This window comes from Leuresthes tenuis, unplaced genomic scaffold (assembly GCF_036924035.1).
Source record: "Leuresthes tenuis unplaced genomic scaffold, fLeuTen1.0.hap1 SCAF_18, whole genome shotgun sequence".
Lineage (NCBI taxonomy): Eukaryota > Metazoa > Chordata > Actinopteri > Atheriniformes > Atherinopsidae > Leuresthes > Leuresthes tenuis.
Genome location: NW_027325372.1, coordinates 13,896,064 through 13,911,884, shown reverse-complemented (window position 1 = coordinate 13,911,884; position 15,821 = coordinate 13,896,064). Strand labels below are relative to the sequence as shown.

General features: G+C 40.8%; 3 protein-coding genes across 4 annotated transcripts; 2 read left to right on the top strand and 1 right to left on the bottom strand.

Moving 5' to 3' along the window:
* Positions 1 to 119: 119 nt before the first annotated feature.
* Positions 120 to 7,453, bottom strand: LOC140275303 (ras-related protein Rab-5A). 2 transcript variants are annotated; one of them, XM_072370742.1, is made up of 6 exons: positions 7,194 to 7,453; positions 3,678 to 3,899; positions 3,282 to 3,433; positions 2,969 to 3,091; positions 2,661 to 2,754; positions 120 to 2,528 (listed from the first exon to the last, which is right to left on the bottom strand). In XM_072370742.1, exons 2-6 carry the CDS (start codon positions 3,841 to 3,843, stop codon positions 2,413 to 2,415), a joined length of 651 nt encoding a protein of 216 aa, XP_072226843.1. In that variant the 5' UTR covers positions 3,844 to 3,899; positions 7,194 to 7,453; the 3' UTR covers positions 120 to 2,412. The 2 variants fall into 2 exon arrangements, with proteins under 2 accessions (XP_072226843.1, XP_072226844.1); XM_072370743.1 differs by having other exon boundaries at positions 7,247 to 7,453.
* Positions 7,454 to 8,371: 918 nt separating this feature from the next.
* Positions 8,372 to 12,280, top strand: otud6b (OTU deubiquitinase 6B). Its single transcript, XM_072370741.1, has 8 exons — positions 8,372 to 8,632; positions 9,509 to 9,657; positions 9,966 to 10,064; positions 10,287 to 10,487; positions 10,674 to 10,794; positions 10,892 to 10,953; positions 11,045 to 11,151; positions 11,597 to 12,280. Exons 1-8 carry the CDS (start codon positions 8,563 to 8,565, stop codon positions 11,679 to 11,681), a joined length of 894 nt encoding a protein of 297 aa, XP_072226842.1. The 5' UTR covers positions 8,372 to 8,562; the 3' UTR covers positions 11,682 to 12,280.
* Positions 12,281 to 13,059: 779 nt separating this feature from the next.
* LOC140274705 (NAD(P)(+)--arginine ADP-ribosyltransferase 2-like) lies at positions 13,060 to 15,272 on the top strand. Its single transcript, XM_072370075.1, has 2 exons — positions 13,060 to 13,131; positions 14,538 to 15,272. Exons 1-2 carry the CDS (start codon positions 13,060 to 13,062, stop codon positions 15,270 to 15,272), a joined length of 807 nt encoding a protein of 268 aa, XP_072226176.1.
* Positions 15,273 to 15,821: the final 549 nt, after the last annotated feature.

Here is a 15,821-nt window from a genome sequence, read left to right as displayed (position 1 = left end):
TTTCAAGTTCGCTCCTCGAAACGACACAAAGAGGGCAAGATACAAAGATAAAAACGGACGAAGTTGTGCAAAGTTTGGAGAAAAATGCAAGTGAGTCCATACACACATCAACAGCCCGATTACAATGATAAATGATCAAATTTATTTCAGTAATTATTTGGTCATTACATAACAGTACTGTAAAATGTTTGCATTTTAAATGTTTCCTGCTGCAAATAAGTGTTCACGCAGAAAAAAAAAACCCAATACAATTTACATCCCTAGTATGTGTTAACTCATTTCATTTTAAATCACCGTTGTGCCAGCTGACAGCTGTTCCTAAATGTGAAATGTTGCGCAGAGGCAGGCATATTGATTCTCCGACCACTTTAAAGGATGCCCGACTCCTCTGGAACTTTTCCCCGCCAAGTGCGTTTGGAAGTTGACGTTCAGGCTACTAACAAGGAGGAGTACTAAGTAACAAGGCATCATTGTCCATACCAAATAATAAGAAAAAGTCTATAACAAGTTTTTCTTTTGTTGAGAAAAAAAAAAAAAGGTACAAGACGAGACATCTAAATAAATGCAATTAGATTTTTTGTTGTCGTTGTTGTTAATTACACTACATACATTTATAAAGACCACCACTTATTATAATTCAACCGTATGTGTGGGGAGAAAAAAAAAAAAAAAAAAAGGAACAGAAACAAAACTCCAAACCCAGATTGTGGCCTTTTTCCTGCCAACTGTACAGTTTTCTTTTTTTTTTTAATTAATTTTTATAAATGATTATCAAGACAACTCCCTAGCAAGCATTAGTCCTGTCACAGGTAAATCAAAAAAGGTAGACTACACTGCAACACCATATTTACAGTATATTATTTATATATTTATATTATGTATATATTTATATCACACTGGCTGAAATTATGACAAGAAAAATTCATGAGCATCTGTTAGTGCAAGGCATGAGTTAGACATAGGAGTAAAAAAAAAAAAAAAGAGTGGATGGGGTGTAACAGACCGTGTGCGCTGATCTACAGTGAAGTTCAGGTCAGAAAGGAGGAAAAAGAAGTCAATGCGTGTATCATTGCGCAAATGTGTGTTCAGTCATGCACACACACACACACACACACTCCAATGTGCATGTGACCAAGTCCACAGATGAAATCAGTCAGCGGCCAGCCCAGGCTCAAAGTGATCATACTGACACACAAGTGTCTCTAAAGCACTATCTGATTAAGAGAAGATGTCGAATACTCACAATGCCAACATCATTATGAAGAACCCCTCACATATTGCAACACCCCACTCACGACCATCTCACCTTTGCTTTTTTACATGGTGCAAACGCAGCAGCTGTCCAGCAATGCTGACAAAATGGAACAGGTGACGACGGAAGTGATCATCAAATGGCAGAGACCTCCAAAACAAAAACAAAAACCCTGACCAAAAAGGGATGAGCTACACGTGATTTATGAAAGGACAGAACACATCACTGATGTGTACCTCTGCGCCAAGCTGGGTGGAGAGATATGCACTGCTCCTCAGACTGCAAAAACATTGCACGATGCCGCTATGGACAGCTACAAGCAGGCGTGGCCCCCGGAGCGGAGCCCACAGGTGGAAAAGGAGAATGTACACGAGTGCTTATAGGGCTTAACAGGGGAGAAAGGAGATGGATAGCAGAGACTTTAAAAGGGCTGTAGTGCACAATTCTCTCTCTCTCTTTTTTTTTTTTTTAAGTTGAAGATAAAAGGGTCCCAGTGACAAGAGAGGGGTGCAGGTTTAAGGATTCCTCTCCGTCTCTCTCCCCTCTGCCTTTCCTTTCTCTGAGACTCACAAACACAGACTCCCTATCTCTAACAGACTTTTTTTTTTGTGCTACTGCAGACCAAAGGTCAGACTATTCATTCTATTCAAGCCCATGTAAGTATACAGCTATGTGCATCCATAATTTCACTAAAATTATAGCAAAAAAAACCCCCGAAACAAACAGTCGTAAAGTCTTTAGCTATTTCAGAAAAGGGAAGCGCCTCAAACTCAAACTCTATCTTATCTACATTTTGAACGAAAACAACGGAGGGGAGGTTGTACTTATGCTTCTACCACCTGCAATCACTGATCTATCAATAACAATTGATAGATGTAACATGATGGATGGCAGAAAGTAAGACAGAGTGGTTAGGAGGCTTCAACAGGTAGCAGCAGAACCATGATGGAGGAAAAGAGGCAGAGCCACGAAGAGAGATCAGCGACATGACCCAGACTTCTCTATTGCAGAAAAAAAAGGGGGGGGGGGGGGTACACAGGGCATCTTTTCTTGTTTTGGTTGGTGACACATTGCATTAGTAGCTGCAGTGGCATCTGGGGGGCATTGACCACATTAGTTACTAGTATATAGGTCTGGAAAAAGTGTGTTCTTCATTCTGGTTAGTTAGAGCAGCATGGGGCCTTGGCTGGCTGGGCGGCCTCCGTCAGGTCCACTCCCCGGTTCCGCCCACTGTTGGCGCCTGGGGCTTGAGGCTCACTTTTTGGCAATCTCTTTGCTGAGGGGAAAATATAATATGAAAATATGAGGGGCAGATTCATCAGTTTAAATCCTTAACACAGAGGAGACTGATTATCTCCATGCAAATGCACGGGGCAAAGCCTATAAACACGCGTTGAGAGTTACCCACCAATAGCCATAAATATCTCATTCACATTCATAGATGTCTTGGCCGACGTCTCCATGAAAAGTAAGCTGTTGTCGTCTGCGTAGGACTGGGCATCCTGTTAACACAGTGTAAACAGCGTGAACGTTCGAGACATCCCTGCACATGCATGCAGACACACGAGCAAGACCATCAGAGGTTATAAGAAGGCTGAAAGTCAAGGCTGCAGATTAATAATCAACATCTTTCTCATGTTTGTTCTGCATGGGATCACATTAAACAAAATACAGCGATAAGAGTGGCAAAACACGTTCAAAAACAAACAGACTAACCTGAAAGTCAACAGCTCTCTTGCTGGCTAGGTCAGCTTTGTTGCCAGACAGAGCAATGACTATATTAGGGCTAGCTTGTCTTTGGAGCTCCTTCACCCAGTTCTTTGCCCGTGCAAAAGACTCCTGCAAAAAGAAGAAGACGCGCCACTCGTTAATACTCTCGCGATGACTTGCATTCAGCGACTCGTTGAGCATGTGATCTAGTGGCATCTTGCAGGCCTGAATAAAAGCCGGTGTCATCAATCCAACTTGAAGCCAGACATGTATTGGGAAAACAGCATTACCAAACTTAGTCAGTGACCTATGAACGTGCCTCGTTTGTGATGTCGTAGACCACGATGGCGGCTTGGGCTCCTCTGTAATACATGGGGGCCAAACTGTGGTAACGCTCCTGACCAGCAGTGTCCCAGATTTCAAACTTCACTGTTGTGTCATCTAGACACACTGTCTGGGTGAGAAAGGCCGCTGCGGATAGGACGAAGACAGGAAGTGAGTCAGCATCCACACCAAACTTTCTCTTTTCACAGCCATTTAAACAACACAGGTCAGGAATACCCCAAAAGACAGAGTTAAGTGTCTAAATGCCCCAGGTATCAAACATTTACATAATTCATTTAAATTAATTCAAATCAAAATGCAAATGGCCTCCGGTGATCACAACACAAAACCTCTTTTGAGGAACAGACTGGTCCGAAGACACGATGCTCACCTCCTATTGTGCTCTCCTGGAATTCGTGGAACTGACCCTTGACAAAGCGAAGCACTAAGCTGGACTTCCCGACAGCCGATTCCCCCAACAGAACCAGCTTAAACTGACAGATCTTGTTCCCTGCATTGGGTCCATTGGGTCTTGTAGCTCCTCCTCGATTGGCCATGACCTAATCAGATCAGATGGTAGCCTTTGTGCCAAACTTCACTATCTGGACTTTTGCTGCAGGAAAAAAAAAAAAAAAAAACGGAACATTTATTACATAGTAATAAACATCCATATCTAAAAAAACATCTGCTTACAATGAGTCAGCAGCTTCCGTTGCAATGTGACACACCAGTGTTTTATTTATTAAAAATAAAACAAAGATCATTAAGAGGCAATTAAAGATAAAACACTTGATCTGACAAGTGCATAAAAAGCACAAAAACTTGACTTTGAAAACAGTGGCAAGACTGATCTATTGCATTTAAGTACTCGAAAGGTCTGAGAAGACCTCAAAAAGCATTCAACCTGCAGCTAGACTGAAAAATCTATCTTATTAAAAATAAATTAAAAATAGTGGCCCCTGTTGTCTGTTCGTAATGAACAGAGAACAGACATGAAAAGTGATGCATCTCGCACAACAAAGTCAAACATCAGCCCGGTGGTATCACTTCTCTATGCTGCGTCTTCTACCAGTTCTGCAGGCGCCATTTCACATAAACTGAAGCGTGATCGTAGAGCGCACGGAAAAGGTGGAGAAACCATCGAGACATCCGTAGAAGTGAGGCTTTCAAGGCTCAGGTTCTGTTGAAATCTTGACTTTTCTGAACCAGAATTGAACCCAACTGGAGAAGAGGCTGGAAATGGAGCGACACAGGAAACATGACGGGATAAGAATTATTCCCTTTGAAGGCTGATATGCGATTATTTGTGAAAAAGGAGTGAATGAAGTCAGTCCCAACATGATCACGACTGATGACTGAATCTATTGACTCCAGAGAGAAGTTGACATTTTTATCTCTGGTCAGTGATACTTTGCTTCATGGCTGCAGCAGCTTCACATTTCCACAATGCTGAGCACATCTATCTTCCTTTTTATTGTAAATGGTTTTATTTTCTTTGTAAAGCACTTTGAATCACCTTGTTGTTGCATAAAAAAAAGTTAACTTGCCTCGACTCCACAGTCTATAGGCTGACCTCCAGTTTTGAACTATTTAATTCTAAAAACTCAGGTTAAAAACAAGAACACAGCCCAGTGGGAAGCTGCCGCTTTGCCAGATTCTGTGTTCATGTCTGCTTGATGCGGACATGATCCTTTTTCATTCCTCACACCAGCACGCTGCAGTTAGTCGCTCTCTACTCACTTTCTGCCCAAAGGCTACACCCCAAAACAGCCAGAGAGCAGCAAAATAACAAGAAACAATATCAGAGAGATATCTCTCGCCGGCCAACAAGGAGTAACATCTTTCTAACAGTTTAGCACAGATTTAATTACCAAAGAGGCAAAGAAAGCCCACCAGAACCACATCCAATAACAGAGAGCTAAAGAAGTCCTGTCATTAACCACGACTGAATTATGACAAGACTGAACGAGTCGAAGACCCGCCCACATAACTCAGCCCTGTTACTGCTGCCAGAGCTGCTCTATGCATTGCATACCGACTTATTTAGGAATGAATTGTGAAGAAAAAAAACCAGACAAATGGCTGTTGTCGAGAGATAATAACAGCCTATGTGTGGCTTTAGAAGGAGAATGTTGTCCATATCAGGATTTGTGGACTCCTATCACTGAATACAAACCTAATGCGCTTTGACAAAACTCTAAACATTAGAACATTAGAACAGTCCTTATTTTCAGAAGCAGAGGAATGATCGTAACTGTCCGGTTCTCATCTGTGCATGGAAAAACAAAGACTTCAGATTCTTGTAAAGTCTATAAAATTGACCCGACTTTAAGCTCTTTAAAGTTTATTCCATACTACAGGACTCTTTAACTGACTGAAACTCACTAATCTGTCAGCTTCTGGGCTCAAGAGCGTTAATTAAACGTTACACAAGTTCAACTCGTCGCAGCATTGGCATATAGGCTTTTTAAAACAAGACAGCTTTAGTTTTACAACTGAGAAGCAAACTTCTGTGATGAAATGGTCACACTCTGTATATGTAGCCAGATTATGCCGGCGCAATCTCTTTAACTCAAGTTGCAGGCCACATTAAAACCACTAATCAAATCAGACGCAACACTGACAGGAAACCCTTAGGGACACGAGTCAATGCACTGAAGTTCTTCACCACAGACTGAGGAGAGACCTGAGAGCTTACTCCATCATCTCCCAGCAGCACTAAGTACATGCTTAAAAAGTTAGTTCACCACAAATGATAAAATTCCCAACTATAGGAATGTAGGCAATGGACTACAGACTATTTTGCATCAAAGCAAACTGACTAATGTGCAGGACATGAAAAAACGTGGGTTTGTGACTTCCATTCTAGATAAAGTGGGATATACAGCCATTCATTTTCAAATGGTCCAGAGACCAGGGGCGCTTTATTTTGTAGATGTAGATTTTATAGATGTTCAACGGCCTGAGTTTGATAACTACCATGCAGATAAACTTTCCACTGAATAGAAATGATAAAATCATAGGGTATCTTGTCAATTAAAGGTCTGAAAAAGAACTTAGGACACATGAAAACAACAAAGGTAAAAAAAAAAAAAAGAAAAAAAGAAGAAGGAGTCAAACTGCAAATTCCCTTACCCTGATTCGTGAAAAAAATGGACAGTTTTGAAAAGAAAACACACAAAGATACATGATGAAGTGCAGCGAGAAGTCACCGTGTTCACCCGGACTGTCAACAAACACTGCGCACTCCATGGCTGCGATGCCAACACAAGACCTGGATATATCATCATCTGTGGACCATAAACACACTTACTCGTGCTAGCTGTGGCCTTGCATCTGTTGTGTTAAGCGGGATAGATGCACCACTTCTCAATTTACTGAGAAGCAGGTTAGCCAAAGTGCTACAAACCAGCCTTTGCCTTTTAAACGCTCAGTAAAAACAGCCCCACAACCACGGCAAGAAAAGCACGAAAACAAAAGAACAGCCACCCCGTTGACTAAGTGTCCTCGTTTTCAGATCATTTTTTAAAATTTGAATGTCGGCTGCAAGTCTCACTTTACCAATGTTACTTAAAGGGGAGTAGCCAAACCCTTAATTCACCAACATTAGCTTGTTAGCACTTAGCAGTACACCCACCCATTTAGCTGGCGGCTAAACAAGTGTGCTTGTCATGTAACCTGCGAAACCTTAGCTGCTTGCTAACAGCACACCGTCACCACAGAGGAGAAACAGTCGAACACAGAGGAATATGACAGGCCTGTAGTTATTCCCATAGCTATCAAAGATCACCAACATATCTGGAGTCAGCTAGCGACAGCTGGCTAACGAAGTCACCGATGACCACTGAGCAAACGTTAGCGCAAGTCACTCAGCCAGCTGGAAACGATAACTTGACAAGTACGCTACCTGAGAACCAGACGATGTGGTGATCTCTCTAATATCACCGCTGTAGTATTTACCCGCTTAACCGGGGGCACTGGGATGAGGTGGTGGGCAGCCAAGAAAATAATTTCAACAATCCCGTCACGTCTCCTCCTTTCTTTCTTCTCGCAACTTCCCCCTTAGAACCAAAACACAAACAAGCTCTTCCGCTCTCCGTGCCACGTCACAAGGCACGTCGGCCAAACTGGATGAGCTGCCCAGCTACCCACAGGACCCCTCAAACAGGCCGTGTCATAACGCCACAAGGGTTTTTACACATCATAATACTCTACTTAAAACCGAACGTTTATGTCGAGGCCACGTTCATTATATAACTTGATTAGGTTAAACAGCTGAAATGATAAAAAGTTGAGTCCAAGAAATCGGACAAACTTTCTCTGGAACAATATACACATTTACCATGGTTTACGAGAAACAATATGAGAATAGGAGCACTCTGTTATGTGTCCGTGAACAGACATCAGTGCAGATCTGGACTTTATGGTGAAGACAAAATGTCCCTGTGTGTGCATATTGCCCTGGTCCTCAAACACCTTTTTGGCCTGAAACGGATTCAAATCAATTTTTTCAGCCCGCACAGATGTGCAAACCAAGATGTTTGTTTTTGGGTTAGGGTTTGGGTGGGTTTCCTCTTAAATTTGACTTTTGTAATTATTAAACTGGATCCAATATTTTACAGGAGAAAAAAATATACATATCAATTAAGTCAGAACAAGGAAACTTAATTTTGTGTAAGTGGTAGTATTTGTTTTCTTTCTAATACCTATTTTAAAATCATATTTTGAACCTTTTCTTCTCGGGACTGCTTGGGCTGTGCATTACCCAGGTAGGAAACCAGTGATCACAAGAACTGTGAAATGCGGGGGTATCTACGAGATAGGAAGAAAGGAAAAAGTGAAACACGTTTCGTCTCCGCTGTGTAATGTAATCTCAGATAAAAAGGTTCAGATTAACCGACTCAATACAAATCCTCTATATACAGAGCTACATGTGTTCCGTTTATCACATGGGCTGAGAAAATAGTTATGCGAATGATGAGGGTGAAAGTTCACACCTGGGTGCTGTGATGGTGGAGCTGTAGTACACGAACCCGCCAGCATGTGTCGCTGTAGTCCAACGGTCGTTTCTTTTGGTCTGGCGACGAAGAACATCAACACCCCATCGCATCCCCCGGAGGCCATGACAGCACGTTTTATTTACGGTTGTCTCAATAGTTTTGCGGTCTTCTGGTAGAAATGTTCAGGAAGTTGCAAGAGTGACCCCGCGACACATACAGTCAGATTCATGCAGTTCACGGAGGCTCTCTGAACAAAGTGAACAGCGGCATCCAGCCATGGAGGAGGTGGAGACACAAGAGGAGCTTCTGGTGAAGCAGCACCGCAAAGAGAAGAAGGACCTGCAGGGTATCTACCTTTACCTGCTTTCTTTCTTTGTGCTGTGACAGTTTTACCTGCATGTTACCAGCAAGCTGGCATTCACATATGTTGTGTTATAATTTAGAGGGTTAGCCAAATGTGGCCGCTAACAGCGCAGGAAGGCTGGTGTCATTTTGACAGAGACAGCCCTGAAGGGGGGCAGCGCTGTTTGTTTTCACACTTATAACTCATAACGATTGCATTTGATTAGTGACATTGGCACGGCATCAAAGCGGGCATACAACCACTGCTTCACAGCTCACGTTTGGTTGAAACTTTGAAGGATCCTTTCTCTGTGGCCACTGATGTCAAAATCTTATGTGAATGTGATTAAAATACAAACTGTCGTTTAGCCAGAGGAGAGCTCGTTTCTGGATGTTTTAAATCACTTACAGTTGATGTACATAATCCAGTAGTGCCCAATTTACACATCCTGAATTCCTTCACTTGACTCCTCTTTTTGTGTCTTAGTCCTTTGGTCCTTCCCACCAAAGATGTGAGCAGAGGAAGATACTTCAGACACTGGAGGGAGGAGACAAAGTCACAGACATTTAACAAAATGAGATGTCCTTGCTTCAGAATGTCGTTTCAAACCGATGTCAACTTACTATAACGTGTTACACAACTGCATCATTTAACTTCCAACAAGCCTCCTCTTTCCTGGATACTCTTCTCTCTTTCAGATGCATTTTAGGATTTAAGTAATCCTTCAAAAACATTATGCCGTGAATATTTTTGTTGGTAAGCCAACAAGACTTTGCTCTTCGAACTGATGCCCAGAAGCCGTCCGAGAGCTGTGCATTCTGTATTGTTTGTTTATATATTATTTTGTCACTCAGTCTGCTCCTTTGCTTTGTTTTTCAGGTAAAATCCAGAGCATGAAAAACGCGGTCCCCAAGAATGACAAGAAAAGACGGAAGCAGCTGACGGAGGAGATTGCAAAACTGGAGGCTGACCTGAATCAGAAACACGAGGAGGAGTTCAGGCAGCTCAAACCTGCAACTGACACGGAGGTAATGCTTATGGTCCGATAACCTGGTTTTATTTTTGATGCTCACTAATTGTAGAAAAAAGTAGGAAAGTCTGCAAATAATCAAATAACTTCGACATTCTCCTTCGCATAACATTTAAAGAGAGTGTAATTATGAATATATTTGTTGTACTAAAGCAGAGATGTGCGTGTATTGAACAGGTAACTTGTTATGCCCCGTGACACACAGCAAACTTTGCCTTTATTAAATGACTGGTTTCACCTTTCATGCTCTGTACCATATCAGTTTCAGCAACATAACCATTGCTACCGTTAACTCAATCTTGCAAGGTGGAGGAGGCGGTGAATGGTGTGGAGAGCCTGAGGATGGAAAGTGGAGAACAACAAGAGGTGAAGGAGCCACGAGTAACCAAAGCGCAGAAGAGAAGGGTGAGGCGCAGCTCAAAGTGCAGCGTGTTACCACCAACAGCGTACCTGATGTGTCCACTTCCTGTACAAAATGAAGCAGCCTTCTTTTCTGGAATTCTCATTCACAACACACATTTTTAATCATGTCCAATTGTCACTCAAATACAGCGACACTATTGTTGGTTATTTCGTCTCGTTATCATAGGCAGCGATTCGATCTTTTTTTCTTTAAATGGTTCTCAGGACAAAAAGGCTGCACAGGAGAAGGAGAGGGAGACCAGGATAGCTGAGGCCGAGGTGCAGAACCTGCAAGGCATGAGGCACCAGGAGGGCTTGAAGCTGGCTAAGAAGCTCGCCCAGCAAAAGCTACAGATCAAGGAGATCCCCTCTGATGGTCACTGCATGTATCGTGCCATTGAAGACCAGCTGGCGCAGCGATCAAAGGTGTCTCATTTCCAAGAGTTTTGTCATAGTTTGAATGCTTGATCTGAGGTGTGATGGGAAAACGTAAATCGATAACACTCTTTTGCACCTGCACCGTTCGGAATTTCCGCATTTGCTTTTGGCAATGAAACACTTCAACTTTCGACACATAGTCTTCAAATTCTGTGGTGTTCTGCTCGGTTTTAGCCTGGGTTAAGCATGAGCGTGAAGGAGCTGCGGTCCCGCGCTGCTGAGCGCATGAGAAGCCACGCTGACGACTTCCTGCCTTTCCTCACCAACCCCAGCACTGGCGACACGTTCACGCCAGGTAAAGCTGTCTTTCATAGCGGTTTCCATAAACAAACCGCCCCGGCTGTGAGTGGAAAAGGTAACGGTGTTTACAGTAGGAATGTGTTTGCTTCCAGAGGAGTTTGAGAAATACTGCAGCGATGTGGAGCACACAGCAGCTTGGGGTGGCCAGCTGGAAGTGAGTGTCTCTGAAGTTGCTCCATACTCACTCTGGTGTTTTTCCTTTTTCTACAATACCTTTTTAATAAGCCCACGTTTTCTTTTCATAGCTGCAAGCTTTGACCCAGGTTCTACATTTGCCAATGGAAGTGATCCAGGCGGACTCCCCCTCTATAAAAATCGGCGAGGAATATGACAGTGAACCCGTCACTCTAGTGTAAGAACATCTGTGTATGTGGTTTGATATCTGCTGTAGTAAAATGTAAAAGAACGGGTAATGTGGTTGGAAGCGACTTGAAGTTCAGATCAGGCAGTATGACTGGATTTCCATTTCAGCCAAGACATTCATGGCAGCAGATTTTGACTAATGATTCAAATGTAATGTAATCTATTCATGCAAACTGATCTCAACAAAAGACTCTTCTCTTAAACATGTATTATCAATTTCACCAGTTGAGATAAGTGCCAGTTGGAGTGAAGGATATTCCAACCATGTAATTATTCACATGTGACAGTTTGGACCGTCCTTTAACCACATGTAAACTGATGAAAACAGCCACAAACAGACATACTTTTATCCCTTTTATCTGCATAAACTGTTTTATTTTTCTCAGACCTCTTGAGTCATGAAACATCAGTTCCTTTTCTGTATTTCTCTGCAGATATATGCGTCATGCCTACGGTTTAGGCGAGCACTACAACAGTGTGGAGCGGCTAAAGGATCCAGTCAGCGTTGAGGACAGCTGAGAAACGGCGCAGTTTTGCTGTGACACCAACCAACTGAGGACTACCAGAGGACTAACATCAGCTTATTTGGAGGGTGTTACGCTTGTGTGGTACTTCTCTGTTTCAAAATAAAACCAAACTGAGCAGGAATTGTAAATTAAAATGAGTTCCTTTCTTCGGAAAACATTGTGCTCATGAAGAAATAATGAAAATAAATAAAAATAAAGCTGACAAAGTATCTCACATTTAATAACTCGGGCCTATAATAATGATCCTAGGAGTTCAGCCTCGTGCACTACGTATTAGGCCTTTATATTTTATGGGTCTTGGACATGAGTGTGGCCAATTGGCTTGATATCCCCGTTGCAGCTCTCACCATATTTGGTTTAGACTTGCTTGATATCCGGAATTTTCCGAAAGCATTCTCGAACCAGGGCCCAAACTTCACAAAAAGTTATGTATTTAGAGAGTTAACCAGGATGACTACTGTTTTTATTGGTCTCATCTAATACTGTTACAACGCAAAGTTATCAGAACTACACCTGTTTTCATCATTCAGTCATGTTGTTGCTGACAGTTTTGACAAATCACCAATAAACAGTTGATGGTTTAAACTTCAATCCGTCCCCCATTTGTCATACTTTGTCCAGACATGAGCAGATCTACACATCAGTACTGACTCCTACTGTTACAAGTTATTTTTTTTTTTCCTATGAGCAATTTGCAGCTATCCTATTTAATGAACATAATGGATGAATATAGCACTACTCAACTGGTGCTAAGGAGCCAGGGTCTTATCATAACCGCCTGGAGCTTTAATGAAAAAGACAAAGAAAAGTAAATAAATAAAAGTGGTTCTAATTAAGTGACCATATACACCAGATTAACTATTTAAAAGAGAAAGCCCTGAGTTTAACTGAGTAAATTTCTATTTTCAACTTGAGAATCATACATAAAAGTTTTATACTTGCATCTTTTTTTCAGTGTTGGTGGCAATATTTTGAGAATCGGAGCATAGATGTTCATGGATTTGTCTTCATGAACATATTTCAACTTCATATTCCAAAATTCATCAGAAAACTGCAAAAAAGATAAAATAATCGTTACAATTATTACATTCTGTAAAACAAAGTTTGTTTCTATCGTGTGGAAGAGGGAAAAGTCTTCCACACGATAGAAACCTGCCCATATACAGAATGAGTCTGTATAAGCAATGAAGCAGATGAGATAAGTTGGTCATGCAAATTGCATTTGCATTTGAAAACTGAGCGATTACTAACGGTAGTTGATAAAATCATAACGTGTCTGATAACATAATCTATGACTCATATTTCCTGTACTGCATAAAACTCGGCTTCTGCACGAGAACTTCACTTTCTGGAACAGTGTTCTTGACAGCATGATGAACGGGCTGATCTACACTCTGCTGTGTCCAACCCTTTGCTGGTTGCTGTCTGTCGACTCCATGAGGGTGAGTGCAACATAAGACTTTCCCAAAATTTCGCCAGTAGTTGATGATGAGTAGACCTAACCAAATTAGGTTTGAGCAACAAACGAACCAAACCGGCACCAAGCCGGGAATAGCTGTAAATGGCCAAAGATATATGGACTCTGGATCACCTGTCAGTTTAGACTTACCATTCTCCGTCAATGTTCTCTGTATTTGTAGCTGTTTTTTGTCCCAATTTGGTCATCATGTGTCTAATTTGATCTTTTGGGTTTGTCACATCTCTGCTTGCTTTCTGTAGGCTAGTTTTGTTGGTTTTATATCTCTTTTTTTTGATTAACTGATTTTTTTTTTAATTGCAGCTTGTCTGTGAGTAATTATTGTTATTTGGTCTATTTAAATGTGTGTTCTGTGCTAACGTTGTCTCATTTTGGTCATTTTAAAGGTCTCACTATTCAAGGTTATTTTTTTGTTCTGTTTTGGCTGTAATGCATCCTATTTCCATTGCTATAGCTATATATGTATATTGTTTTGGTTATTTCTTAAACCATTTTTTTGTTTTGTTTTGTGACACATTATACATTTCATTTAGGTGATTTTGCTGCTCTATGAAGAAAGTCCATGTATTTAAAGCAATATTTTAACATTATATGGTTGTTCAGGTCTCATTTTACTTTTAAACTTAAATATCTTTTTGTCATTTACTTTCTCTTTCCACATTGCTCTGGGATATATGGTATTTTTTTTCTGTTGTACTTGTTAAAACTCCATCAATGTGGATGTTGTTTGGCATAGATGAAAAAGATTGAGGAATACATCCGCTTCTGGATATGATATATTTGATGATATATATTCCTTTTGTCTGGGAATTAATTAATGTATAAAGTAATGAATACATAATAAATAAATAAATTCACTCACTCACTCACTGAAGTAATCTGGTACCAGTACTCTGCTCGTTGATCTGGGAAATGCTACATGACTGAGCCTGAGTTCGTCTACCAAACACTATCAGGAGAAACTGCCCTCCACTCCGAAAAAGTCTTTGTGATGCACAGTTGTCAAGAGAGCATGTGAGACATGTTTTCCTCCCATGCATACCCGCTTGACCCTGTTGTACCCGAGGAAGAGATTGCACTCTGGTTGTTTTTGTAAAAATGACCAAAGCCTCATGCATAAATAGAAAATCCCCATATGTTTCTAAGCGTGATAACTGGAACATTGTAACTCAAAATGTGATTTCCCAAACATTTCTTTAGAAGAAGATGAAGAAAGTATCATTAATATTAACAATGATTCTTACCTAAATTGTCACTCTTACTTTTAACATAGCGACCCCTTTTCTAAATAGACACTGGAAATATCAAACTTATCAAACAATCTCTTTTTAATTTCATTGACATCTCTCTTTTTCTTTATATTATTCATAGATCCGTCGTGACGCAAGGCACTTAACCATGATGGATGACTCAGTTGATGACATGTACCATGGCTGCAATTACAAAAAAATGAAGGAGCTGGATAGTCTGTACCCGGAAGAGCTGAAAAAGGGATTATTTGCAGAAGCCTGGAAGAATGCAGAGACATGTGCAACAGAAAACTTTAAAAAGTGGAGCAAGGAGAACAAGGATCTGACTAAAGATCATATGCAAGCAATCTGTGTGTACACAGAAAACAAAAATAAAGTGTATCCAGCTTTCAACAAAGCAGTCAGAGAACAGGGCAAAGAATATGGTACAAAAGAATTCCAGTTTCACATACTGCATTTCCTGCTGACATCAGCCATTCAGATCTTGAACCCTTCTAATGTCTGTTACATTACCTATAGAAGAACTGATGGAGAATATTCTGGAAAAGTCAACGAAGAGATTCGATTTGGTATGTTTGCGTCCAGTTCTTTCAGAAATGACCAGTTTTCGTATGGTACGAAGACCTGCTTTAAAATTAAGACCTGTTTAGGTGCATCTTTGAAAAAATATTCAGTTCATGAGGAAGAAGAAGAAGTGCTCATCCCACCATATGAGAAATTCACTATTGAAAAGGTAGTTAAAAATCCACATGACATTGAGGAACTGAAAGACTGTAAACTTGTCTATGTGTTGAAGGGTGCAGGGCATAAGAGTACCTATAACTGTAACCAGTTCCTAGATAAAGCTAAACTCTAAATCTCTTGTTACCAAAAATTAAATCATATATTGTACAACAATAAACATGAATTACCAGCTTTATGACTGCTTGTATTCTTCTTTTTATTTATTTATTTCTTATTCAAGATTGATAAAAGGGTCTGGAGTCTTCACATTGCATCTAAATTTAAAATAATGAAGTTATTAAAGTAAAGCTAGAGAGACCAAAGAGGTGAACAGAAAAAACAAAACAATGTGTGGGATGCCTTGTTACGGATGGAAAAGATCTCAGGATGGAAGTGAAGTAAACATGTGAAGCTAACTGCAGCCTCGTGGCAAAAGATTACGAATGGTCACAAAAATTGAGTCTATTTGTGTCAAAATTTGTGAAAAAAAACCCCAAAAAAAATCCAGTCATGTTTCACAATATTCAACATGACATTTGAGTAAAAAATCTTTATTTCCAGGTTGGAGGGGCAGATTGGCAGGGACACATACAAGCTGATGAGCTAATTTCAAAACCCATCCTGAGCACTTACATTTTACAGTAACTTTGATTTACACATAAAGTATTTGTTTAATGTTAAC